The 26918-nt window shown below is 46.1% G+C and overlaps 3 protein-coding genes across 30 annotated transcripts in view; 1 reads left to right on the forward strand and 2 right to left on the reverse strand.

The window, feature by feature from the left end:
• Nucleotides 1–126: 126 nt before the first annotated feature.
• On the reverse strand, nucleotides 127–10143 carry Exosc1 (exosome component 1). 6 transcript variants are annotated; one of them, XM_087588207.1, is made up of 8 exons: nucleotides 10092–10143; nucleotides 9891–10006; nucleotides 8190–8264; nucleotides 4209–4297; nucleotides 2840–2877; nucleotides 1952–1998; nucleotides 1222–1306; nucleotides 127–660 (listed from the first exon to the last, which is right to left on the reverse strand). In XM_087588207.1, exons 1-8 carry the CDS (start codon nucleotides 10120–10122, stop codon nucleotides 554–556), a joined length of 588 nt encoding a protein of 195 aa, XP_087444333.1. In that variant the 5' UTR covers nucleotides 10123–10143; the 3' UTR covers nucleotides 127–553. The 6 variants fall into 6 exon arrangements, with proteins under 6 accessions (XP_087444333.1, XP_087444339.1, XP_087444355.1 ...); XM_087588213.1 differs by having other exon boundaries at nucleotides 1952–2002; nucleotides 2844–2877; nucleotides 9714–10006; XM_087588229.1 differs by having other exon boundaries at nucleotides 9714–10006.
• A 181-nt stretch (nucleotides 10144–10324) lies between these two features.
• Nucleotides 10325–21701, forward strand: Zdhhc16 (zDHHC palmitoyltransferase 16). Of its 14 annotated transcripts, XM_087587868.1 has the most exons (13): nucleotides 10333–10505; nucleotides 11592–11736; nucleotides 13656–13840; nucleotides 15296–15543; nucleotides 15692–15886; nucleotides 16033–16121; nucleotides 16640–16668; nucleotides 17199–17332; nucleotides 17455–17502; nucleotides 18237–18322; nucleotides 19080–19203; nucleotides 19484–19554; nucleotides 21182–21701. In XM_087587868.1, the coding sequence occupies exons 4-13, from the start codon at nucleotides 15301–15303 to the stop codon at nucleotides 21294–21296; spliced, it is 1134 nt and encodes a 377-aa protein (XP_087443994.1). In that variant the 5' UTR covers nucleotides 10333–10505; nucleotides 11592–11736; nucleotides 13656–13840; nucleotides 15296–15300; the 3' UTR covers nucleotides 21297–21701.
• Nucleotides 21702–21976: 275 nt separating this feature from the next.
• Mms19 (MMS19 cytosolic iron-sulfur assembly component) overlaps nucleotides 21977–26918 on the reverse strand; it is a 37124-nt gene continuing 32182 nt past the window's right edge. For all 10 annotated transcript variants that reach the window (XR_015649660.1, XR_015649645.1, XR_015649669.1 and 7 more), the window contains 8 exons: nucleotides 26085–26185; nucleotides 25603–25659; nucleotides 24756–24942; nucleotides 23524–23606; nucleotides 23224–23388; nucleotides 23094–23153; nucleotides 22437–22537; nucleotides 21977–22358 (listed from right to left, as the gene is read on the reverse strand). Coding sequence is in view for 5 of the 10 variants with exons in the window: in NM_001271596.1 (NP_001258525.1) it covers nucleotides 22331–22358; nucleotides 22437–22537; nucleotides 23094–23153; nucleotides 23224–23388; nucleotides 23524–23606; nucleotides 24756–24942; nucleotides 25603–25659; nucleotides 26085–26185 (782 nt within the window). In the remaining 5 variants the exon portion in view is untranslated. The remainder of the gene's footprint in view (nucleotides 22359–22436; nucleotides 22538–23093; nucleotides 23154–23223; nucleotides 23389–23523; nucleotides 23607–24755; nucleotides 24943–25602; nucleotides 25660–26084; nucleotides 26186–26918) is intronic.

The following is a 26918-nucleotide window of genomic DNA, read 5'->3' on the forward strand; positions in this document are numbered from 1 at the left end:
ACTCCCAAGCATTCACATGAAGAAGCTGAAGCTGGTGTCATAAAACACACACACACACACACACACATACACACACACACACACACACACACACACACGTGTGCGCAAAGAAGAAAACTATATCACTAACAAATGAAAAGAATTTTTTCCAGTCATAACAAAATACATATGTACACATATATAAAGGCATAAGGTATTTTCAATATTACATGATTTTGTTGGTTGAGTGCCTTTAAATGAGATTCATGAGCCAGAGAATAAAAATCAGTTTCCCCAAAATAGTGTTTCAAATAGTGTACATTTTCTTTTTTGTCTTTTGGTTGAGAGTCTTACTATGCAGCCCAGGCTGGCCTCAAACTTGGGCACGAACGATCTTCCTGCCTCAGCTGCGGGAGCCTTGGGTGTTCATTACGGCATGACTATTTTTGGGCACACTGTTTCAGGAGATGGTTGCCAGCTGACTGCAGGTACCTCAGTAAAGACCATGGCATCTTATCGCTTTTTTCACACATGTACTTTTAGAGAGTGGACCCCCTCTGTGGGTAGAGTGAGCTCAGGTTTGTAAGAACTCAGGCTGTACTCTGGCTACTTTTCGGAATTCTTTAGTGTGGGTCTTGGGGCACTGCATCTCACACCAGCTGATGGGGACCATCTGGACACCTAGAAGGAAAACAAAGACGAGAGTTGGAGGTGTGACTCCAGATACTCTGCTGAGGCTCTTTTCTTTTCAGCCAGACATGACATGGCTTCAGTTCAAGAAAGCTTGCTTAGCATATGGAAGTCCGTGGGTGCCATCCCCAGCACCAAGGGAACACTTCTCTAAGGGAAAAGAAAGAAACCTTACTTACTCCATGATACATGGGGCAGTTACCTCATCTCTGACCTTTAGGGGATCAACCTAATCTCAGTAAACTGAGCTATACATTCCCCACCATTGGGACATGCTGAGATGGGATGTCATCACGGGGCAAGCACTGGCATGTACTCACACACAGTAAGACAGATGCATCACAACGTGACATTACCTTGTGGTTTTTTGTTTCTGTTTTTGTTGTTTTGCTGGAAGATGCTGGGGACTGGACCCACCATGGTATGTGATATCCATAATTGATTTTCTATATTTTTTAATATTGTTTTTTATCACATATAAGTATGTGTGTCCCTATTATTTCCCAGTCAACCCAGGTTCCCAGGAAAAGGGACTTGGGAACAAGGACTTACCTGACTCACTGTGGGCCACCACAACCCCTAACTCATTTTCAGCAGTCGTCAGCAGGTAATTGGACTGTGCATCACCTAGGGAGATCTAGTCACACCACACAGTGAAGGGAAATGAGGCTCTAAGTGCTGTTGCTTCTACTACTTAACCTTGCTTTTTTTTTTTTAAATTTATTTAATGTATATGAATACATTGTAGCTGTCATCAAATACACCAGAATCTGTTACAGATGGTTGTGAGCCACTATGTGGTTGCTGGGAATTGAACTCAGGACCTCTGGAAGAGCAGTCAGTGCCCTTAACTGCTGAGCCATCTCTCCAGCCCTTAACCTTGGGTTTTTATGCTTGTTTTTCTCATATGGTTTTATTTATCCAGGCCAGCCTTGAACTCCTGATCCTGTCTTCACCTCCTACGTATTATGATTATATGTTGTCATCATGCCCTGTTCCATTTCTTCTTTTGATAACTAGAAAACTGGGGAACCAAGAATGCAACTTTGGTTGGACAGTGGTGGTGAACCCCTTCAATCACAGTAATCAGGAGGCAGGTGGATCTATGAGTTCAAAGGTCAGCCTAGTCTATAGAATAAGTTCCAGGACAGCCAGGGCTACACAGAGAAACCTTGTCTCAAAAAGAAAGAAAGAAAGAAAGAAAGAGAGAGAGAGAGAGAGAGAGAGAGAGAGAGAGAGAGAGAAAGAGAGAAAGAAAGAAACAAACACCTCAAAAGGATACAACTTTGGCCAAAACTATATCACCTGGCCGGAAACTCTTGTAAATTTCTACCTGCAAAAAACAAAGAGAAGTAATAGACAGAGACTAGGTCTGATGGCACCACTGACCACACAGAGGAGCCAGGGGCCTAAATTCAGGCTCTCATGTTCACACAGCAGGCACTTACCATCTCCCTAGCCTACTAATACCTTTCATTAATTGGTTAATTTTTCGACAGGGTCTTACTATGTAGCCCTCGTTAGCCTAGGACTTGCTCTGTAAACCATGTTGGCCTTAAACACACAGGGGGTCACCTACTTGCTTCTCCCTCATGGGCACTGAAATTATAGACACCTACCACCATACTTGGCTAATAATTTTTAAATGAGAGTAACAGCCTAACCTTATTTCAGTCAACTGAAAAACATCTTGTATGGGAAGAAAGGACAGAGATCTTAATTTCATATTATAGTAGAAATGTACTACAAGAAAAGGTCTTTGTAGTTCTAACCATCCTAAGGCTGGCCTCAAATTCAAGAGGTCTGCAGGCTTCTGGCTCCTGAGAGCTGAAGTTAAAGGTGAGTATGCATCAATCCAGGCTGGTCGGCAGGCCATCCATCCATCCATCATCCTTTCTTTTAGATTTACTTATTAAATGTGTATATATGTGTGCATGAGTGAATGTATGTATACCACACGCATGTGGGTGCCTGTGGAGGCTAAAATAGGTTGTCAGATGCCCTAAAACTGGAATCACAGGGGGTTGTTATCCATTGTATAGGTGCTGGGAACAAAACTGGTTCCTCTGGACAAAGAGTAATGGCTCTAAAAAGGCTGAGTCCTGGGGATAATAATTTTTAAAGCAAGATTCCTAAAGTCATAGGAACAAACGCTCAAACCACTAATCACCAACCTTGTCTTTTTCAGTTGCTCGAATATCTTCCTTGCTAAAAAAAACCAAACAAACAAAAAAACCAAAGAAAGTAAGATTAGTTATTTGAGAAGGAAAGACTGAAAGCAGACAGAGTAGGCCATATTTGGTTCCCAACTGCCACAGGATGGAGAGCCATCTTTAGCATGAATGATAAAATTGTACCCTTTCTTGGACAATACAGAACAATAATATTTATAACTCTTGGCGACTGAAAGGCTTATCAGAAATTAAAGGTAATTCTTGGCTACATATGGAATTTAAGGATAGCCTGACTATAGGACTTTTGTCCAAAAAAAAAAAAAAAAAAAAAAAACCAAAAATGAAACCAAATCAGACCAAACCACCTCCACCAAATTATCCAGTCTACAATTACTGCATAATTGTTTCCTTTCAAAGAAGCCACATAATATTTTACCTACAAACCTTTGCTACTTCTTTTTAAAGATTGATTTCACGTGTATGAATGTTTTGCCCGTGTGCATGTATGTGCAGCACACGCATGCCTATTTGGTCCCTTGCACTGGAGTTACCATGTGCGTTCTGGCAATTGAACTTGGGTCCTCTATAAGAACAAGTGCTCTTAACAGCTCAGCCATCTCTCCAGGCCCTCTCTAACGTTTTTCTTACAACCCTTGGGTTTAATCAAACCCAAAATTAAAATAAAGAATGACAAAGGTGGATAGCCAAGATGGCTCAGGGCTCAGTGTGTTGTTTAAGCCCAATGGAACCCGCATCAAAGTGGACAGAGGCAGAACTGCCTCCATCAAGTTGTCCTGGCTTTCACACATGTGTGTGCTGCAGTACGGGTCGGCACACACAGATGGCACACAGTAATAATAAGTATAATGGGAGAACAGAGAAAGAACATGAAGGCGTGTCCCACGGGCCTCGACTTTGTCTCATGCATCCCAGTGCTGCTGGTCTACCGCTTTCCTCAGTCCATACTGAGACAGGGTCACATGCAGCCCAGGCTGGCCTCAAACTTGCTATGTAGCCAAGGTTTATTTTCAACTTCTCATGTTCCTGCCTCCATCCAGGCAAGCACTGCCTCATCTCATCTATGTGGCAGCTGACAATCAAATCTAGAGCTTCCCCATCAACTGAAATGTATCACCAGCACCCTCTGCTTTATGTATAAATCCTCGTTATTAACATTCTCCTTTTCTCGTAGCTCACATAACACTTCTCGGGATATACTGTGGGGCAAGAAGTAAGTAAAGCACAAAGGAGAGACTAAAGCAGGCAGGAAATGGAACTGTAATTGCTCCACAAATTCCAGTCTTGCCCACTATCCTCTCCTGACTCCCTGTGCTGAGGCAAATGTAAACACAGAATACCTCTTACCGGATAGTTCCCCGAAAAGCATTTTTAAGTGGTGTCGATCCTACATACAGGATGTGTACTTTGGCAAAACGTGAGTTGATGCTAGAGACCTAGGGAACAGAGAAAGGATCAGCGTCAGAGCACCAGCGGCTGTCACTCAAAGAGCCAGAGAGCAAGTAAGGAATTACTAGGATTTTTAGCTCAACTGAAAACTATTCCATAGATTTAAGGGTTTTTGTTTGGTTTTGCTTTTAGATGTAATGTGTGTTTTGCCTGCATGCATGTAGGTGTACCACATGTGTGCCTGGTGTCTATGGCGGTCACAGGAGGGGGCTGGATCTCCTGGAACTGGAGTTATGGATGATTGTGAACTACTATGGGGGTGGTGGGAACTAAACCCAGGTCTTCTGCAAGTGCTCCTAGCTACTAAGCCATCTTCCTGCCCTTCATTTCATTTCAAAAAATTATATTCATGTGTGTCTGTATTTGGGTGCGTGCACTTGTGTGCAGGTACCCATGGAGACTAGAGGTGTCGTATCCATCACCCACAAAATGCTGTCTGTCATAGGCAGCTGGGCTGCTCAAAGTAGATGCTGAGAACCGAAAGCAGCAAATGCTCTTAACCCGAGAGCCATCTATCCAGCCAATTTAAGCAAAGTTAACACCTATTTTGTCCAAGACATGTCTGTGGGCTAAAAGCTACAGCGGCTACCTGATACTGCTATTATGAGAATCCAAAGAGAATACACAGTATTGACTTTAAGAAGTACTCAGTAATCTTAAATTAGGTGTGGTGTTGTGGTGACTTGTCTCTAATATAATCCTAGCTACAACAGAGGCTGAGACAGGAGAGTCTCAAACTAAAACCAGTTTGTTCTACATTGTAAATCTAAGCCAGCCTCAACAACTCTGTCTTACTTGTCCCCCTTTTCTGCTCCCCCAGACAGGGTTTCTCTGTGTAGCCCTGGCTGTCCTTGAACTTGGAAATCTGACTACCACTGCTTTCCAAGTGCTAGGATTTAACGGCGTGAGCCACCATGGCTTGGCTCAAAATTTAAGAAAACAACAATAACAACAAAAAAGGCCACTAAGTTTTACATAACTATACAGCATAGTACAATAATCGAGGCCTTTCACAGTTCTTCCCAAGAAACCAGTCTGTGGATAGAATTTAATCTACATTTCAGCTAATTCCTTGACAATTGAGATCATTGTGCTTTGTGACATTTTCAGAATAACACAGTGAATGAATGAAGAATGAAGCTGTGTGAGGTGGTATACACCTGTAATCCCAGCACCTAGTGGATGGAGACAAGAGGGTAAGTAAATAGTCATGCTCTGTTACACTACACAGCGTGTGATGATGATGATAAATAAATAAATAAATAAATAAATAAATAAATAAATAAATACGATTGGTAGAAGATGGGGATGGAGAGGAAACATCCTGAACATTATAGGCACATAGAGCACATTAGCTGTACCTGCTTTCAAATACTGTGGGCTGAGGACGGAGCTCAGTTGATATAATACTTGATTGGTCTATACAAAGGCCAGGCTTCTCAGCACAGTGTTTATAACGCTAGTCCCGATGGCACATATCCATTGCCCCAGCAGTTTGGAGGGGTAGGCAAGAAGACGGCCTCGCCAAGCTTAAGGCCAGCCCTGGGCTACACAGTAAGTTCCAGGATATCCAGGACTACAGAAGGAAAAGGAAAAAGGACACCCTTTCCCCAGACATCAGCAGTAACAGCCTGGTGAGAATTGTGAACTCTTTCAGATGGTAGTTGCTAGCTGGGATCTTAACGCACTGTGTAGGAAATGGTGATGCTGAACTTTTGAACCCCCTACCTCGACCTCCTGAGGATTGTAATTATAGGTGCACAACACCATGCCCAAGTTATGTGGTGCCTATGGGTTGAGCATGGTAGGTGAGCAGTCTACCAAGTAAGCTACAAGCCAGAAAGAAAACCAGATGTCTGGATTTATCTACCTCGGTCCTGGAAGCCTTCAGATCAACAGCGTACAGTGAAACTTCTTCAAACAAAATAAACAAAGCAAGTCTTTCTCACCTTTTAGAAATAATAATAATAATAATAATAATAATAATAATAATAATAATAATTGTAAGTGTGTGCTGGGGCACTGAGTGCAGGCTCACACCTCACAGCGTAAGTGAGAGGTCTGTTCGGTTTACTTTCTTTCTTTTTTTTTTTTTTTAAATATTTTATTTATTTATTATATGAGTACGCTGTAGCTGTCTTCAGACACACCAGAAGAGGGCATCAGATCTCATTGCAGATGGTTGTGAGCCACCATGTGGTTGCTGGGATTTGAACTCAGGACCTTGGGAAGAACAGTCGGTGCTCTTAACCGCTGAGCCATCTCTCCAGCCCTCGGTTTACTTTCTGTTACTGTGATAAATGCACAGACCAAAAGCAACTTGGGAAGTGTCTTACAGTTACAGTCCATTATCAGGGAGAGCTGAGGTAGAAGAAACGTACGGCAGAACCTAGAGTTGGGAACAGAAGCAGGGGGCCTGGAGAAGTGCTGTTTACTGGCTCTCCTGGGCTCACGCAGCCAGCTTTCTTACACAATCAGAGATCACTCACCCAGTGGTGGTGCTGCCCACAATGGTCTGGGTCCTCCCATATCAAACGCCAACCAAGAAAATGTCCCACAGACAGGCCAAGCTGATGGAGGCAAATCCTCACTGAGTTTCCTCCTTCCGTGTAGCGCTAGTATGTGGCAAGCTGATCAAAACTAAGCAGACGACTTTGCTGAGTTGGTTTTCTCCTGGATTCATTCTTTTTTTTTGTTGTTGTTCTTTTTTTCGGAGCTGGGGACCGAACCCAGGACCTTGCGGGAAGCGCTCTACCACTGAGCTAAATCCCCAGCCCCTCCTGGATTCATTCTTATGTGCGTCAGCAGGCTTGTATGGAAAGTGACTGCCTGATAAGCCATTTTATTTATTGACTCACACTCTCCCCTACTCCTTCCTCTCCCGCTTCCTTTAAGGCAAGGTCTTACTATGTAGCCCCACCTTTATTGGCACTCTAAACCAGGTCGGCCTTGAACTCACAGAGATATGCCTGCCTCTTGCCGTGTCTGTCTTCCCTCCAGCCGTCTTTGGGACAGAGGGTTACCTTGCAGCCTAGCTCCCCTTTGAGATTCCCCGCCTCCCAAGCACCATTGGAGGAGCGTGCACCTATGCCCTGCCAGCAAAAATTTCTGTGATGACAGAAATGTGATTTCCTGGGGCTGGACAGATGGCTCAGCAGCTAAGCGCACCGGCTGCTCTTCTAGAGGACCTGGATTCCATTCCTAGCACCCATATGGTGGCCTATAATTATCTGTGCCTCTAGTCCCAGGGGGTGCGACACACCTTTCTAGGCTTTGTGGTAGCAGGCACGCATATGATACAGACAAGATAACTATTCACATGAGGTAAAACAAAACCAATCATTTCCTAGAACTGAAGACGTACTTCTGGGGAGTCCATCACTTTCCCACACCCCCCAAACTAAAGTCATATGTCAACCAGTATGGCAGCCACTAACCACAATTTGCTACCGAGTACTTAAAATGTGAATAGTGTTGGGATTGTGGGGTGCAGGATCTCACTCTGTAGCCTATTCTGGTCTTGGACTACTGTTCAATAATTCTAAACAGCATCCAAATACCGAGACCACAGATATTTTATATTTTAGCCTGGCTAAAAATAAATTTTTCATTCTTTTCTTTCTTTTTGAGACAGGGTTTCTCTATGAAGCCCTGGGTGTCCTGGAACTCTCTGCATAGACCAGGCTGTCCTCAAGTATTCACCTGCCTATGCCTCCTGAGTACTGGGATTAAAGGCTGAGTCAACACATCCATCCCTGAGATTGACCTTCTAGCAGTAATAAACTTAAAACACCCTTCTCTAGCTAGGGACTACTGTATTAAGCAGCGGACCACGGCAGTTGTAGGATCTCGGCCTAATCATGACTAGGACCGGCTTACCTTACAGGTGACGACAGCTCCCACATCTGGAAGTAACTGGGACTCTGTCTCTCTCATTACTGATACCACGGGAAGCTGTGGAGAGAATACGAAGGTTAGTGTACTGGCTAAGTAAGCCCTGGGTAAAGAGAACTGAAGGCTGAGGATAATACAGGGGTATCTTACAACAGCCGAGGTCACAAGGGCAGGCAGCCTGTAGATTCATTTATAGCCCATAGCAGAGGACATTAGTCATTTTAGGAAATAAAGAGGATCAGAGGCCATTAGAACTAGGCTGCCAGGTTTAATGTGATCATTCTGATTAGTTGTAAATGACTGAAGACTCTCTTGGGATTTCCTGGTACAAATCCTATTGCTTATAATTATGAATATCCTGACTCTTTCTTCAAGCTATAACTTTTTTTTTTTTTACTTCAGGATTTGCAATTAAATGCTATAGAATGGCAACTCTTGTTTTACTCCAATGGCAACTGGTGTATTATCTTACCTCTCTTGCTCTGTGCTGTTTCCTTACCTTACTAAGTCCCTCCCATTTCACGTTGTCTGTCTAATCCATTCTTTCCACAGTCCTCCACCTCTCCTTATCTTCAGGTGCCGAAATATTATTGTCACTATCTAGAATTCATGCAGCCCGTTACATGTTCTCACTGTTCCGCACACTTCTTTTGAAGATATGTTTGTGCATTTGCTCATGGTTTGTGTCTGTCTCCCTGGTAACAAAAGCTAAGTGTATTGGGCTCAGGACTCTATCCCCAGTAGCAACTAAGGGCACCACTGGGCAGGACATCTATGTAGTGAGTAGACTGACAGGCTGAGTTTTATCTCCAAAACCAATAGACTGGAGCCCATTTTTTTTTACAAATAAGTACAACACAAAGTGGGAAGTTTGGGTTTTGCCAGTCTCTAAAGAGGGTGTGTTTTTCCCCAGGTCCCAAGCTAGGCAAACGCTGTGCTGATGAGCCACAAGCCCAGCCTGAGGAGGTTTAATTCTTAGTTTTTATAGTCTTACAAATGTCAACCACTGCTTTATCTGAGTCAGTTAGAAGCTGGGAATACACTCGTGTATCACCATGCATGGCTACACTTAAACTTCTACTTGGGCAAGAATCTAGTTATCATGAGTAACATATTTAAATAAGTGCTCCAGGGAAGGTTCTTGGGCACAACAATCCTACTGCCACTAAAACCCCCATTTTCTCAGTCAGCAGGTCCAGAAGGGCTTCTCTGGGAAAGCCATACATACAAACAAAAAACAAAAGGGATTGAGCAGAAGTGTGTTCCAGACAGACAAGTACATGCATTGCATAGGCTTCGAAACAGAGTTTAGTTCACTAAGACACTGAAAATCTCCAGCATTACTACATTGATGTCAGTGAAGTGGGACACAAGAGCCACAAGAAAGCGGAGGTAGTCGAGATGCATGACGGGAAGAAGCTCTCGGCTGGCCGGGCTATTCTCAAATTTGCGTGCTTTTCCCCTCCACCTCCTTCTGTGAGTGTCTCTACACAACTATGCCAGCCCAACCTAAATGGTGTGCAGCAGGTGTGTTTTAGCACAGCGCTGGGATCAGAGCTGGGAGAAGCTGGGAGACCAAAGCTCTGAGACACCAAAGACAGGTCCTCCCGGTAGTGCCTGTGCCCAAGGACCAGAACTCGATGGCAGCCTGAGAGGTGACGCTCGTTGGCTAGCCGCTTTCTTTACCGCGCCATTCTCGCTGGTCTTCGTCAGGCAGCCAGCCAGCGACGAAAAGATGTAGCCGTGCCGGGTGTAGGTGCCGCTGCCCGGGCTGCCTTCCTCCAAGTTACACAGACGTTCGCCTGCAGAAGACATGTGCCTCAGCTACGAGCTCCCAGAAACTGGCTGCCCGCAGCCAGGGTCTGCCTGCGGAGACCGCTCACTTACCCGGGATGCAGTACCTCACAGGTGGTGCCATGCTTGCCACCGTCCACAACCCGGATGAGAACCAAGACGACTTCTTATTGGTCAACTAGAGGAGCGGCCTCGCAGTTACGCGTGCACCAATTGGCGCTTTCGACCGCGCAAGGCGTAAGAGCGAAGCCTGACTCCATTTCCCAGGCTGCCCCGGGACAGAGTTCTGGGCGTGACTTTGCGGGCTCTGAGACTCGCGCCTGCGCAGCTGGGTGGTGATGGGCTGTCCGCGGGTCTCGGTCCGCTGGCTGGCGCTGCGGGCTCAGGGCCATGGTGGGTTAGCCTTAGCTCGGCCCGGCCTGGGTCCCGAGCTGGAAGGGGAGGCAGTGAGTGGCTGACTGGGAGACTTGGCCTAATCTAGCTGATTGAGAAGCTGGCAGGAGGCAGGTAAGAGTGAAGGCGCGGTTCTTGTCCCCATCCGAGTCTCGGGTGTCCAGGCCCTTAAGTTCAAGTTCCTGGACTCTCTGCGCCCTGCCCTGCGTGGCTGTCCCAACTCATCCTCAGTCCCAACTCGCCCATTTCACGAGTTTGGAGACTCAGATCCAGAGACAAGGTTTGGTTTGTACAAAGTGTCGTAGATAGTTCGAGACAGACTAAGCTTAAGCCTTTTTTCTTTTTCTTTTTTTTTTTTTGACCTGAGCCTATCATAATTGGACCCTGCTGCACCTGGAGACACAACCTTTTTTTTTTTTTTTTTTTTTTTTTTTTTTTAAGCTTTGTAAAACGACAGTTTCTTCTCTTGCAGGCAGATACTCTAGAGCGTGAGCTCCTTAACTATGAATGGGCAGCTTGACGTTAACATACCATTCCTTTTGCATTCTTCCATTTTAGCATGTTAGCCGGGAAAGACAACTTCATTAATAGAATATTATGCTTTCTTGACATCAGCTTGATATGGCAAAGGTCACGGGAGCAGCAGCTGTGTCCAGATGAAATTTGCCGTGACTTGATCTCAGTTTCATCTCTTGGCTCTGGAATTTATTCCTATCTCCCCTTCCCTCCCTGTCAGTCAGGCTTCTTTGAATACAGATGGTGATTTAGGGGAGTGCTGTTGCCTGCTAATCTCTACTCTGGTGGCAGATGGCCACTGTACTCTGTGGATTCTACTGAGAGGTGGCAGGACTTGGGGTTTGGAGGAACTATGCTGGCTTATCCCTCCTCTGTTCATTCAGGTCATCCATGACTTCTCACCACATTTAGATTTAAAGACTTTGTTTTTTTTCTCTGTTTCCCAAGGTAAAACCTTTTCACTTGTGGTCCATTTATTACATCTTTTTCTAGTCTCCTCCTTCTCCTCATATCCCACTAGGCTGGGGGGGGGGGGGTCCTGGACCCATTCTTTGTTCACTGGAGTTTGATCAGCAACTATATGCTTTCCACTTTACAGGTTTGATTTCCAGTTTGAGGTGTCCTCTAAGTTATTGTTCTTTAGTGCTGTGATTCTAATAATGGTTCTGTTTCTTTGTTTACCAGAAAGAATGAGTGCAGCAAATCCTTTGGTGTGATCACTTTGGTAGGAGTGTCTCTGCTGGCTTCTGTAGAGCTGTCGGCCTTTCCTGTTCTGCCTCTCTCCAGGTCATTCCTTCAACAAGTATTTATTGAAACTTCTATGCGCCAGGTATTATGCTAGGATGTTTATATGCATTTGATTTAAACCTTGGCCATATGTGTGTGTGTAGATGTCTGCATGTATACACATTTGTATGTGTAAGAATTTAAGGGTTAGAGAAGGAGGTTACAAGACTACTTACAGAAAGATTTGAACCCTAAGTAGGGTATAAATAGATGAGAATTGGTCACTTGAGCCTTAAAGTAGACATTTCACACAGAACTCAAGAATATAGGAGGTGATTGACAATCCGAATTCTTTTTAAAGACACGGTCTCGCGTATCTTATGCTGGCCTCAGACTGGCTGTGTAGCCAAGGATGATGTTGACCTCCTAATCGCTCGCCTTCAGATGTACAGACATGCCAAGTTTTTTTTTTTTTTTTTTTTTTTTTTGGTTCTTTTTTTCGGAGCTGGGGACCGGACCCAGGGCCTTGCGCTTCCTAGGCAAGCGCTCTACCGCTGAGCTAAATCCCCAACCCACATGCCAAGTTTTGAAGATTTTTATTTATTTATTTTTTAGACAGGGTCTCTCAAATTTCTAGAACTTTGAGATTGATTGCCCTGGAAACTTACTCTGTAGACCAAGCTGGCCTCTGCCTCCAAAGCGCTGAGATTAAAGGCGTGCGCTACCACCACTCAGCCTCAGTCTTTCTTTTTTACAGTTCCTGTGAAGTCTTTCAGCTTCATAGGAAGTGATGGGAAAGGTGGAAAGGCTCATAGTGCAGTGGCTATTTTGGTCTTTTCCCCATCAAGCTTCGGTTTTCTTGCAGGCTTTTTTTTGTTTTTTTGCAACTTTTCATTTCACCTTTGAGTTTCCAAGATTGTGGAAGGAGATCATTAACTCCTTTTGCAAAACCTTTTAAAGTGGGCTTGAGCCAGGGTGCGAGGAGAGTACATTACTCCAGTTACTGAGCTGAAACCCATCTCCACAGCAGAGTGGCTGCATCCAGTTTCTGCTGGGTCATGAGCTGCCTGTTAAATAAGTCAGTGAGGTTGCTGAAGGCACAGCAGTATTCCTTGTCCATCGTTAAAACAGATTATTTTTACGCAGCTAATGAGGCTACCATGGAAAGTCTGTTGGTGTCTCTGTGTCCACAGTTGTGTTCATTGCCTGGGCAGTGAGCTTCTGTGCTGTAGAAGCTGTGCTGAGAGCCAGCTCAGGGCCTGGGAAGCTTGGGGCCAAGAGCATCAGTCACAGAGATGCTACTTAAACAGAGAAGACTTGGAAAAGCTCCCAAGAGAGCAGGTCCCTCCCACTATGTCTCATGAAGGTACCCAGAGGATAGGAGTGGGAGCGGAAGCAGAGACAAAGTGTTGAGTGTCATGCCAGTGGTGGTTGGTTGTTCTTACAGGGAACAAGGAACCATGTCATCTGGCTGGCCTATAACTTCAGATAGAGTAGGAACCCCTGGATAGGACCAGAAGAGCTCTAGTTACTGGATCCTGTGTATTGCAGAGCAAACAGGAAATCCTGAGAACCCCTTGTGTCTTACCTGTACCCCTTTCCCATGGTGAGACAGGCAGCTTTGTTTATGTTGGTTAAGCTTCACTCTTGTCTGTGTAGACAGATTATCTCCAAAACACCTTGCGGGAGCCGAGGAGAATGTTCAGTTGGTAAAGTATTTGCCCACAAACATGATGACCTAAGTTGGATCCCACAGAACTCATGGAATAGACAGGGCTGGAAAGGCGGAGACAGGTCGATCGATCTCTGGAGCTTACTTAACTGAATTGGCAAGTTTCACATTTGGTGAAACACCTTATCTCAATAAAAAAGCGTGCATGTGTCTGTAGCTTGGATGGGTGTAGTGGGGAGCTGAAGAGAAGGCTTCTGGTATACTTCATGGTACTGTTCACCATTATTATTTTGGTTTTTGGAGCTAATGGTTCTTTTTGTAACATTGGCTGTCCTGAACTCACTCTGTAGAACAGGTTAGTCCTGAACTTAGTAGACTCAACCTGCTCCTGCCTCCCAAGTACCGGGATTAAGGAACAGTCACTATGCCCAGTCGGATATCTGTTCTTGTGGAAGACTCAGCACACATAAAACAGCTCACAGCCATCTAAAAGCTCCAAGGGATCGGACATCCTCCTCTGGCCTCTGGGCACTAGGTATACACACAGTACTGTTACAGGACATTTGATCACACTGTGAACCCCAAGATTGTGTTATTTACTGAAAAATAAATTTCTAGTTGTGTTGTGGGTGGCTCAGTCCTTAGCACACCTTTAATCCCTCTGGCTGGAATACAGACATACCTTTAGTACCCACCTTTAATCCCAAACAACGAAGGTAAAGTTAGTTTGTAGAAGGAAGCAGCCATGTTTGAAAGTGATATGCAGTTGAGTGGCAGACAAAGTGATGAAGTCAGAGAAAGGTTTGACAGAATAGGATACGGCCAACTCTCATGAGAAGAGAGATGAAAGGGAAGCTACTTAGAGCAGTGCAGAGAGAGGAAGGAGGCAGCTTTACTGGGACAGCTTTCCAGAGACAGGTTGCAGAGAGAGACAGGTTCGACATAGGGGAAGACAGAATGAGCTAGAGAATGAGAAGGAGCCAGAAGATTAGAACAGATTACCAGAGTTAGCATGAGGCCACGCAGAGTAATTTTGGAGAAGCTGAGAGTTTTGAGCTAGAACAGCTGAGGTGAACTAGCCAGAATCAGAGTCAGTGGTAAGTCTTAGAGGTTTGAAAACATTCTAGGTGTAGATTGGATTGTATGGAGGCTAGAAGCTTCCAGGACGTGACCTAGGTTAGCAGATGGAGGGGAGGCAACAACTGCTTCAGGCCAATAGAAAATACTTTTTTTTTTCCATTTTTTTAAAGATTTATTTTATGTATATATGTAGCTGTCCTCAGACACACCAGAAGAGGGCATCAGATCCCATTACAGATGGTTGTGAGCCACCATGTGGTTGCTGGGAATTGAACTCAGGACCTCTGGAAGAACAGCCAGTGCTCTTAAACCTCTGATATCTCTCTAGCCCCTAGAAAATACTTTTTTTTTAAAAATCTTTTTTTTTTTTTTTTCCGGAACTGAGGACCGAACCTGGCCAGGGCCTTGAGCTTGCTAGGCAAGCGCTCTACCACTGAGCTAAATCCCCAACCCCCTAGAAAATACTTTTAACATGGTATACTTACATGCAGGCAACCATTCATAAAACAAAAATTTAAATAAGTATGTGGAAAGTGACTGGGGAAGAGATACTTGATACCCATGTCTGGCCTCCACATGTGTGCAGCGCACATAGAAAAGAACTCTGACTTGAAGCTGTTTCCCTCTTTACTGTGGTCCTTCAGGTGTAAATTACCTGGGATTTGCTGCATAATCATGTGGTATAATGTAAATATGACTTTTGTAGGCTTAGAACCTTAAGTCCCTACATCCTGTAACATGGTTGAAATAATGACACTGGAAACTCTAGAAAAGTGACCCTTTCTATTTTCATAGCTGATGACTGGTTTAATTGAGAAGGCCTATAATGTGATGCTTTGGGGCCTTCTCATTGTTTGAGTAGTGTGAGGTATGGTTCAGGCTGAATCCTTATATTAGTATACTCTCCTAGGAGCCATGCGGGGCCAGCGAAGTCTGCTGTTGGGCCCAGCACGCCTCTGCCTGCGTCTCCTTCTGCTCCTGGGCTACCGGCGTCGATGCCCACCTCTGCTCCGGGGCCTGGTACAGCGCTGGCGTTATGGCAAGGTTTGCCTGCGCTCCCTGCTCTACAATTCCTTTGGGGGCAGTGACACTGCTGTCGATGCTGCCTTTGAGCCTGTCTACTGGCTGGTGGACAATGTGATCCGCTGGTTCGGAGTGGTAAGTGACGGTGCTCTAGGAGCCAGAAAAGGGGATGTTTCTGATGGACTTTCACTGAGCTTTGGAGGCAGCTTCCCAAGCTCTGAAGTTCCCGAGTCTTCCTGCATACTGCTCCCTCATGGTCTCTTGACCTCACTGGTGTTGGCAGGTGTTTGTGGTGCTGGTGATCGTGCTGACCGGGTCCATTGTGGCCATTGCTTATCTGTGTGTCCTACCCCTCATCCTGCGAACCTATTCGGTACCACGGCTCTGCTGGCATTTCTTCTACAGTCACTGGAATCTGATCCTCATCGTCTTCCATTACTACCAGGCCATCACCACTCCTCCTGGATACCCACCCCAGGTGGGGCCCCCAGGGCATGGGGAAGAACAGAACTGCATGCTATGGTAGCCAGTCCCATATATGGGAAGGAGGATAACTTGGGATCTTCTGAGGCATGAATCTTGTTCTGCTGTAGTGGTCAAAATGTTTTTTTTCAATTTGCACAGGGCAGGAATGACATTGCTACTGTCTCCATCTGTAAGAAGTGCATTTACCCTAAGCCAGCACGAACACACCACTGCAGCATCTGTAATAGGTGGGTCTTGGCCTCGCTCTGAACCTCATTTGATGCCCTTTTGCTGTAGCCCTAGGGCAAAACCTGGCTTTAATTAATTAATTAAGTTGGAGTTAATTGTGTATCAAAGTATCTGTTAAGATGTAGCTAGGTGGGGTTGGGGATTTAGCTCAGTGGTAGGGCACTTGCCTAGCAAAGCGTAAGGCCCTGGGTTTGGTCCCCAGCTCCGAAAAAAAGAAAAAAGAAAAAAAAAAAAAAAGATGTAGCTAGGCACTGTGTTTCCTTCCCGGCTGCTGATACCTCACTCATCTGGAGCATGGTCTGTGCATGAGTCATCACTGCTACTTGTACAGACTGAGGCAGGGATGTTTCCTGTCAGCCAATAAAGAGACAGAACTGGGTTTGAAGGAAGGCCTGGTTGTCTTCAAAGTCTGTGCCCTTTCCACCTCAGCAGGATGCTGGTCCTAGTAGGGAAGGATTGTCACTGACATCTCGAGGTCCTTGGCCACCGTAACAGAGCCTGTGTCCCTCCCTCACAGGTGTGTGCTGAAGATGGATCACCACTGCCGTATCCTTTCTCTCTTCAGCCGGTTTACCCCCAGAGCGCTGCACAGGGTTCACAGGCGTGAGCTCCAGTTTCTCACTAGCCTCAATCCAGAGAATACTGGCTCATGAGAAAGAAGTTTATAGAAGAGGCATTTGTGGGGGAGGGGAGCTTACCATTTTTTGGGAGGAGCAGAATGTTTATAGGCTTTCTAGAGTGGATTTTGTAGGAGAAAGGAATTTTCTGGCAGGTCTTTTGTGGAGCATCAAAGGGTGTTTGGGCATCTGTGGCCGAAGGTGGCAGAACTGTGGGCTGTCCCATTTTGACTTTCTGTGCAGATGGCTATCCTGAGTTAGGTTGAATATTTGCAGGTGGTTAAGATTTCCTGGTGGCATCTGGAAGCCCTGAAAAACTTAGACAATTTTTGCCTTAACCTTGGGAAACGCTCTTCCATTTTCTTGCCTTTGTGCTGATGCTCTTAACTAAGGATGAGCTGTAGGGGCTTGGACACCCCAAATTATATTTGATCTTGTCCTTAATCATTCTTCCACCAGCCTGGCTAAACAATTGCGTGGGCCACTATAACCATCGCTACTTCTTCTCTTTCTGCTTCTTCATGACTCTGGGCTGTGTCTACTGTAGCTACGGAAGTTGGGACCTTTTCCGGGAGGCTTATGCTGCCATCGAGGTGAGCCCATGGCTAGAAAGAGATTAATTCAATATAGCAGAAACTTTTCCCCAAAGAATTATTTGGTAGCCCCTTGTCTTAGAGGCTTGAGAATATAACCCACACTGTTTTCATCCCCTTAGAAAATGAAACAGCTTGACAAGAACAAACTACAGGCGATTGCCAACCAGGTGGGCAGTCTCCACTCCACTGCCTCATGCTGCTCAGGCCTGAGGGTTAAGAGTCTGCTACTTCAGTTACATAGGCTGGCTGCCAGACTGGTCAGACGTTTCTATGGAGACTTTCTTGGGTAGATTAGGTAGCCTGAGGGCAAGCTGGAAGTCTGCAGTAATCTATGCCGTCATCACTTCTTGGGGTTGAGTTTGGACTCTGCCTTCATGATGGCCTGAGCAGCAAGGGGTCTATGTTAGTCTGTGTAATGGGGTTCCAGGGGACAGATACCAGGCTGGTCTGGCAGCTTTGGGATCACCCCACCCGCACACACTTGTTCGTTTAGGAACTCCTTATCTTGTGCACTTGTGTGCTTTTTTAGAGTCCTGCTTAGCCCTCCCCAGTTAGTCCAAGGCAGGTGTAGATCTCCCTCTTGTGGGAAGCCACAGAGTGAAGGAAATGCGGCTGGCTAGAGATTGCAGTGGTTTCCCCTGGAGTCCCATTACTGCTGGCAAGCTACAGACTCAGTTAGTTCCTTCTGTGCTTGGCTGTCTACCCACTGTCTGTCCATGTGATGGTGCCACCGGGCTTGGTCCCCCATCTGCCTGCTGGTCTGATTTCCTGTGGCTTTAATCCCCATTTTTATCTGCCTGGTTTTATACTGATTCCTGCCTGTAGGTGCTTGGGGTTCTGGTGACAGTTGCTAGAGACTGGCAGAGCAAGGGAGCCAGGCTCTGCTCTTTTCTTTTTGTAGACATACCACCAGACTCCACCACCTACCTTCTCCTTTCGAGAAAGGATTACTCACAAGAGTCTTGTCTACCTCTGGTTCCTGTGCAGGTATTTAACTCTCAGTCTTGATAGCTCCTATCCCCCTCCCCCTCCGGGTTCTCTGTGTAGCCTGGGCTGTCCTGGAACGAGCTCAGTATACCAGGCTGGCCTTGAATTCCTAGAGATCTGACTGCTTCTGCTTCCTGAGTGCTGGGGGTAAAGGCACATACCATCACTGACTGGTTCAGTTCTGGAAATTTTAAGGGAGGGCAGCATTAAGAAAACCCTTTTTAGATGCCATGGTCCTGGACTGAGGCTAGCAAAGAGTGCTTTTCTTCAATATTTTGGGGACAGAGAACAGTAGAAGGTGGCTAAGTACCAATAATACCGTCGTGCTTGTTATGTGCCACGGTTAAGTGAAGCTCTTGTTTTCTTGATTCCTATCCAAAAAGCATATGGCTCCATTTGCTGAGAAGGGAAATCAGGAACTTAGAGGAGACTTGTTCTACACTGCGTAGCTGGAGCTGCAGTGTTGGTACATGGATTTCCGACAACCAGTCCAACCCCTCATGCTTGTATGACCCTTCACTATCTTCCAAGTCAAGCATGGGCATTTTAACAAAGTCTACATTTCCCCCATCTTCCTTTCCATACCACCTTTTTCCAGATTTCAGTAAACCTCTAAAAGGTTGAATATGTGCTCACCTAGGCCCTGGATGATGAGGTCAGGAGAATGAAGCAGAGAGGCTCTAAGCCAATCATAGCCACGAGTTTGCCCTCCTCTCTGTCTTCCAGCTTCTAATTTCTATTAATTTTTGCCTCTTAGTTCTGTGGCCCTGGCCCTGGGTGCCCTAACCATGTGGCATGCTGTCCTCATCAGCCGGGGTGAGACTAGCATCGAAAGGCATATCAACAAGAAGGAGAGACGCCGGCTACAGGCCAAGGGCAGAGTGAGTGGGGAAGGGACTTGGGTGAGCAGGTGGGTAACAAACAGGCCACTGTCAGTGCTCACTTAGACAAGTTTCTAGTTTTTCACTTTGTTTTAAAGCTGGGTCCCATTATGTAGCTCTGGCTGGCCTAGAATGCCCAGTGCTGAGGTCAAAGTCATGCATCATCACAACCAGCCAACAGGTGTCTTAAAAGTTAGACTTTGCTTACAGGAGCTCTATCATCTCCAAGATGAGAAGGAGATTAAGTAGAAGAGTAGCAATGTATTTTCCTTGTCTCTAGGTGTTTAGGAATCCTTACAACTACGGCTGCTTGGACAACTGGAAGGTGTTCCTAGGTGTGGACACAGGAAGGTAAAGTAAGAAAGACAGCAGTGCTGTGCAACAGGACTGTGATAGGGACCTGGTCCATACCCAGAATCAGAGATTGTAATCCAGCTGAAGCTAAAGACAGTGCTGTAGAAGGTGGACTGTCCACAAAAGCAGACTGGTTAGTGACACTGAGGAGTTTGCAATTAGGTTTCATCCTCAGGAATAGCCACATGCGACCAGCTTTTTGTTATGCACTTGGAATAACCACTATTTATTTGAACCATTGGGGCCTGAGGCTAAAACTCACTCCCCTCCCCCCATTTTATGTATGTGAGTACAGTGCAGCTGTCTTCAGACACACCAGAAGAGGGCATCAGATCTCATTACAGATGGATGTGAGCCACCATGTGATTGCTGGGAATTGAACTCAGGACCTCTGGAAGAGCACTCTGGAAGAGTGCTCTTAACTGCTGAGCCATCTCTCTACCCCCCAAGGCTAAAACGTTTTAAAGAAAATAGTATGAGTATTTTCTGTATACTTGTTATGCACATCATGTGCATGCCTGGTACCTGGGGTCAGGAGAGGGCATTGGATGGATCCCTTGGGACTGGAGATAGTTATAGACTGCCATGTGGTATAGACTCCTATGTGGGTACTAGGAATCAAAACTCTGCAGGAGCAACAGGTACTCAAGTGCTGAGCTATCTCTCCAGCCCCTGAAACTGTGGTTTAAAAGGTATGGTTCAAACAACTACAGAAGAGCTTGTAGATAGGCACTGTATCTGGAGTTCAAGCCAGCAATGTGTGAGACTGAGGTAACCTACATGTGACAGAGGTCTGACAGCAATATGAGAGACTAGCTCTGTCCAGTCCAAGAAGAAATCATTTTTTTCTTCTTTTTTTCGGAGCTGGGGACTGAACCCAGGGCACGCTCTACCACTGGGCTAAATCCCCAACCCCCGAAATAATTTTTTAAAATGCAGATTACTAGGCTAGGCATGATCATGTACATCTGTAATCCCATCACTTGGAAGGCACAGGCAGATCCAGAGTTTGAGGACCTTGCCTCCCCTCACCCTGTGCCTACCCTTGATGAGTCCGTGAAGTCCCTTCCTCTTTGCCTCATCATCATTGCATTCCCCTCTACTGCACTTGCAGCACAGTACAAGATTGGGGCTGGCCATGGCAGCCCACACCTGGAAATCCAGCATTCAGGAGACCAGGGCATCGTAATTACCAGGATTGGTAATCCAAGGCCAACCTGGGTTACACAGTGATGTTCTGTCTTGAAACAAAAACAAGTGACTTAAATGGAGAAGGCCATACTTAGAGCATCTATGAACTGTTCTTTTTTTTTTTTTTTTTTTTGGAGCTGGGGACCGAACCCAGGGCCTTGCGCTTCCTAGGTAAGCGCTCTACCACTGAGCTAAATCCCCAGCCCCCTATGAACTGTTCTTAAGCTGTCTCCCCACTTCCCAGGCTTTAAATTAAAAAGTGCTTAAGATGCCTTCAGAGCCCCAGAGGGTACAGTTCCCAGACAGAATCAGAGATGAGAACTCTGTCTTTGTTTGATGTATGTTTGCTGCAGGGCAAATGGGAAGGACAACCAAGAACTCGGACCTAAAGAGATTTTTTTTTTTTTTTTTTTTTTTGGATCATTCCTCACAGGCATTGGCTGACCCGGGTGCTGTTACCTTCTAGTCACCTGCCTCATGGGAATGGGATGAGCTGGGATCCTCCTCCCTGGGTGACTGCTCACTCAGCCTCTGTGATGGCCGTGTAAGCCACAACTTGAACATTGTTCGATGTTTATTGTCTCTCAAGAGCTTCCAAGGGCAGCTTTTCCTGGAATCCATGACCATAAGAACCATTAGGCTGCCTTAGAGTACTACACAGGGACAATCAAGAGCAATCTTCTGCCACCTCAGAGCAAGATGCAGTGTGGAGGAACTCAATGATTGAAGTCCCTTTACTCAGGCAAATAAGTTTTAGCCCCAGACCAGGAGTCAGGTAATGAGCTCTAGGTCACAGCACTGGGGCTAGACACCATTTCTTTGACTTTGGGAAAAGATCCATCAGGTGTGTTCTGGCTTCGCAATGGGATAAAGAACCTAAGCCTATTGCCAAGGTCACTGCCATTTCTCACGTGCTACGGAAGGAGCGAAAATAAAGGCATTTGATTTGTAAAGATAGTAGCTTTTCTGTGCCTTGGTGAAGGTGAAGTTCAGGATGAAGAAGTGGGTCACTGAGTGGGCATTCCGAGGGTGTCTCTTTTTTTTTTTCCCAGAGCTGGGGACCGAACCCAGGGCCTTGCGCTTCCTAGGCAAGCGCTCTACCGCTGAGCTAAATCCCCAACCCCGAGGGTGTCTCTTATGCCCTTATTTTGGGCATATTTTGAAGGGCTGGGAGCTCTCGGTATGTGCCACTACAGCATCTGCAGGATAAAGGGAATACATGGGAATCTGCCCATTACAAAAGTCTTTATTCGCTGGCAGGTGCATTCATGTAACACACATCCCTAGTTCTCAAGGTCACACTCAACTGGATTGGCCCTTCAGCAGCACAGCCACGTAGTGTCCTGATAGGACACAGGAGAGCCCAAGATCTTTTCCTCAAATACAAGTCTCAGTCTCTTCAACAATCCATTAGAAATCATGGCTCTTGGAAAAGAGTTTTGCACAGCCATGCAGGAGAGGCCCAGCATTTGTACTGCATCCATGGGCGGGCAGGCCAGTGGGTGGTCTTGCCTTGTGGGATGGCTCAATATTAGTACTTGCGGGTTAGATTGTCAGGAGGGTTTAGGTGAGGACCAAGGGCTCAGCTCCCAGGGCTCCCCAGTAGGAACCTGTGGACATGAAGAATGTTACAACACTATTCTGAGGTTCTCCTTAGTCCCCCCCATTCCCTTCAGCCAACAGCTTACCATTCTCCCCTTGCTGACACTGCTTCCTTGCGCACAAGTCTCTTCTTGTCATCCAGAGGCTTGGCTAAAGCTCGGATCACCTGAGATTTGAATGGCAGCAACTGTGAAGAAATCAGAGACACCATCTTACTCTGGCTGAGCTGAACAACAAGAAGTGCATCCTACACTGTGCAGCTCAATTCTGATAGAAGTGAAATGTGCCCTATTTTAAAGACTTGCGTATGTGTACGCCTGGTGTCATGAGGCCAGATGTACGCGCACTGGATCCCCTAGAATGGTATTACAAATTACTATATACTGCCATGTGGGTGCTAGGAATCATGTGGGTCTTCTGGAAGAACAGCCAGTGCTCCTAAGCCACCTTTCCAGCCCCAGTTTTCTTATTTGAGGTTTTTATGTAGGATGAGCAATGTTATGAGGTGGTCAGAATTCACTAGATCCATTCTGCACTCGGGGGAAGGGGTGGTGGCATATTTATAATTATCTATGTGCACCATGTATATAGTTCCTATCCTACCATACTCAGTTGGTGGTGGCTAATCTCACTTGAAAGCAAAAAAGTATTCAACCAGGTATGGCAGCGTACACAAGTCAGGCCAGCTTGGAGAACAGTGACCACCCTGTCTCAAACAAGCACTTCTGACTCTAAAGACTTACCACAGAAGTGGGTAGCCGAGTGAGAGCATGCATACACTGCAGAGCAGCAATCCGGACGGCCTGGAACACAAAATGAGGTCAGGGGAGATAAAGGAGAAAGGTACTGAAGGGTGTGCTGGGCTCAACGCACCATTGAATGACTGGAACTGAGGTTCAGGAATTTCGTGACCAGAGTATCAACATGAAGACTCATGATTTGGGGTGCTTCCAGTAGTAAGGGTTGGAGACAGCTCAAAGTGGAAAGCTGGACCACAGAGTCAGGGCAGGACAGTGCCTCCAGCAGCAAGGAAAGGAGCTAAGAAGCAATGGAAAATAGGATGTACATTATGGTCTTGGAACTCCCTCTACCAGCTGTAGCCAAGGGACCCGAAACCACCCTCCCCCCCATCCCCGACCCCCTTCCCTTGCTGAAGGTTCCCACAGGACTTACTGTGGGCAGCTCTGGTAAAAGCACAGGCTTAGGCAGCCTGTTGAGTACATGAGATAGACCCTTCAGATAGTTTGGCTTCACATCTGGGGATAAAAAGAAAAAAGATGTGTAGGAGAAAAATGGGTTAGACATTCAGTTCTGAGAATTCAATCTCTAACTCACACGAATAGGTTTGTCAATTTATAATAAGGTGTGGTGACTAAAGTCTATTCAGAACTCAGGAGGCTGAGGCAAGGGGAGTCAAAGCCAGTTTGAGCTACAGAGTGAGACCTGCCTGAAGAAAAGGGTTGAGGCTAGGGAAGATAGGTCAGGTGGGAGAGTACTTTCTGTACTATGAGGACCTGAGTTCTAGTCCCATGAAACCATGATTCATGGTAAGCGCTGCAGTGCATCCCAGTGGGGAGACTGGCTAGCTGGTCTTGCCAGAGCAGCAAGCTTGAGGCTCACTGGGAAATCCTGTCTCAGGAAATGAAGTAGAAGGGCCAGCAAGATAGCTCCTTAGGTAAAGGCCCTCGCCTTCATGACCTAAGCTCAATCCCTGGAACCCATTTGGTACAACTTCTTCAACCTCCATCATACATACAAACACACACCACACTGTGGAAAACAATGGAAGAACATGCAATCAGGCCATCAGCAGGCAGTGGGTGAAGGCACCTACTGTTAAGCCTGATTAGTGGTCAATCATTGGAATCTACATGGAGGAGGGGAGATCCTCACAGACACATTGTGGTCCATCTTTGGAAGCTACATGGTGGAAGGCGAGACCTCCATAGACATTGTGGCATGCAATTGGTAAAAAAACGTAATAAGGCTAGAGAGATGGCTCAGTGGTTAGAGCACTGACTGCTCTTCCAGAGGTCCTGAGTTCAATTTCCAGCCACCACATGGTGGCTCACAACCATCTGTGATGGGATCTGATGCCCTCTTCTGGTGTCTAAAGACAGCTATAGTATACTCATATAAAATAAATAAATCAATCTAAAAAAAAGTTAATAAAAATAGGTACTAGATCTTGACTTCTGGCTCCCACACAAATGTACGTACACACACGCACAGTTTAATCAGCCTCTTGAGCTCCTAATAACTCAAATGTACTCATCAGGGAAAAGTGGGATGAAAGTACAGCTCTGTAGGTGTAGACCACAATATAGCGTCTGGGTCCTAAATTATTGTAGGGACGTATGGCCAAGAGTAGAGGCCCATGTATTTGGAGATCAGCTTTCAGATACCTTGGGGAGCAGCATGGAAACCCTGGACCAAAGCAGGCACATTGTCTGTGAAGAAGCGCTGGCGGAACATGATCCGAACATCAGCATGGCCGGCCCGAGTCAGCACATCAGTGCAGTCAGACATGAGCAGAGAGAAGCCATCAGCTGCTGCACAGCCTAGTTCTGGGTCGCTGAGGAGGCCCATGAGCTAGTGAAAAAACAAACCAGCCTGTTAAGTGTGATAGAAGGAAAAATCTCAAACACCAAAGAGAATGAAAGCCTTGTAAGAATAAGAACGGGGGCTGAAGAGGTGGATCTGGTTGAGAGCACTTGCTGTTTAGAGAACTTGGGTTGGGTTCCCAGAACCCACATGATGGCTTACAACCATCCATAACTCCAACTCTGGCAATGTCCTCTGCCCTTCTTGGGCAGCAGGGATGCATGTGCCACATTCTGTATACAGTGGCCACACATGCAAAACATACACATTTTACACACACACACACACACACACACACATGTATGTATGTATGTATGTATGTATGTATGTATGTATGTATGTATGTATGACAAGGCTTCTCTATGTCCTGGAACCACTGCTTCAAACTCATTGATCTGTCTCTTTCTGCCAGAGTGCTGGGACGGAAAAGCATAAGCCACCACAGCCAACAAAAATTTTTTTTTCTCTTTTCTTTTTTTTTCGGAGGTGGGGACCAAACCCAGGGCCTTGCGCTTGCTAGGCAAGCGCTCTACCACTGAGCTAAATCCCCAACCCCACAGCCAACAAAATTTAAATCTTTAAAAACAAACAGTAAGAGGTAGGATCCAAGGCATGTTGTTGAGATTCCAGTTATGTGGTAGAGCTTACCCGAGCGGTTAGGCTGGCACTGAGAGGATGGTACCTGAGGACTAGAGCCTTGGTTACCTGTAATAAAAAAAAAGCAATCAGGACCCAGAGGCCCTCCTGCCACATGTGGCTTGAATGAGATGTCTGTCCCCCATTAGTCTCTGGCATTTGAGTACTTAGGAGGTCTGGCCTTGCAGGAGGAAGAATGTCACGGGAGGTAGGTTTTGAGGTTTTAAAAGATTTGAGACATTCCCAGTCTCTCTCTCAGCCTCTTGATTTTGGATCAAGATGTGAGCTCTCAGCTATTCCTGCTGTCTTGCCTGTGCTCTGCCATCATACTCTGACTCTGACACCATTTTAAACCCAGTCAGATGCTACTATAAGCTATCTTAGTCATGGTATTTTAACCCGGCAACAGGAAAGTAACTACTACAGGGGCAAGTAGAAATTTTTTAATTTGGCACAATCATCTGTGTCTGCCAGCATCTATGCTACCTCCTTACCCAGAGCAGCAGTGTGAAAGCCTGATTACGGGAGGATTCAGAGGCCAGACCCGCCTCCACTGTGTCCACAGAGAGCTGGAGGAACTCATCCAACTGCTGCCCTAGAAGGAAGGAGGGCATAATGGTGCACAATGGCAGTGTAGGTTTTTAAGGACAAAGGATGTAAATTGACCAGGTGCAGAGCACCTGAGAAGCTATTGGAAAAGGACAATCAAAATGACAGAATGCCAGCAGGACAGTCTGTACAGCACAGGTGCAGTACTCAACACAAGGATGCGGACACCTGAGAGAGCTGTCTACGCCAATAAAGACTTAGTCTGTGAAGGCTGGAGAGAGGGCTCAGCACTTGGGAGCGCGAGGTGCTCTTGCAGAGACTACAGTTTGGCTCCAGAACCCATATGGCAGTTCACAACCACATGCAACTCCAGTCCCAGGGGATCTAATGCCCTCCTTTGGCTCCCAAGGACACCAGACACCCATGTGGTGCATGTATGTACATAACAGGTAAGTTTGCATATACAAAAGATAAGCAACTTCAAAAAATATGTCTATTTAATGTCTCTGCAATGTCTGTGCAGCTATGTACATTTGAGTGCAGCTACTCCTGGAGTCCAGAGAGGGTGCCATCATATTCTGGAACTGGACTTAGAAGCAGTTGTGAGCTTTCAAATGTGGCTACTGGGAACTGCTCTATGAGCACGGTACCTAACTCCCGAGCTCTCTCCAGGCCCATTATCCCGACCCCCCACATCCTTGATAGCACCATGATAGAATAAGATAGCAAGAGTGAGTTGAACAACCTCCTCCTCCTGTCCTCTTGGACCCTGACATGCT

This window comes from Rattus norvegicus, chromosome 1 (genome assembly GCF_021556685.1).
Source record: "Rattus norvegicus strain SHRSP/BbbUtx chromosome 1, alternate assembly SHRSP_T2T, whole genome shotgun sequence".
Lineage (NCBI taxonomy): Eukaryota > Metazoa > Chordata > Mammalia > Rodentia > Muridae > Rattus > Rattus norvegicus.

Bases quoted from the DNA above. Each gene is read 5' to 3' on its own strand.
- Zdhhc16 (XM_087587868.1), top strand. From the start codon at position 15,301: ATGCGGGGCCAGCGAAGTCTGCTGTTGGGCCCAGCACGCCTCTGCCTG. The intron at 15,887-16,032 runs GTGGGGCCCCCA...CAATTTGCACAG, and splicing joins CTCCTGGATACCCACCCCAG to GGCAGGAATGACATTGCTAC. The intron at 19,204-19,483 runs GTGAGTGGGGAA...CCTTGTCTCTAG, and splicing joins GGCTACAGGCCAAGGGCAGA to GTGTTTAGGAATCCTTACAA.
- Exosc1 (XM_087588207.1), bottom strand. From the start codon at position 10,122: ATGGCACCACCTGTGAGGTACTGCATCCCGG. The intron at 1,307-1,951 runs GTATCCTTTTGA...TGGTGTGACTAG, and splicing joins ATATAGTTTTGGCCAAAGTT to ATCTCCCTAGGTGATGCACA. The intron at 661-1,221 runs GTAAGTCCTTGT...TTTTCCTTCTAG, and splicing joins GGTGGCCCACAGTGAGTCAG to GTGTCCAGATGGTCCCCATC.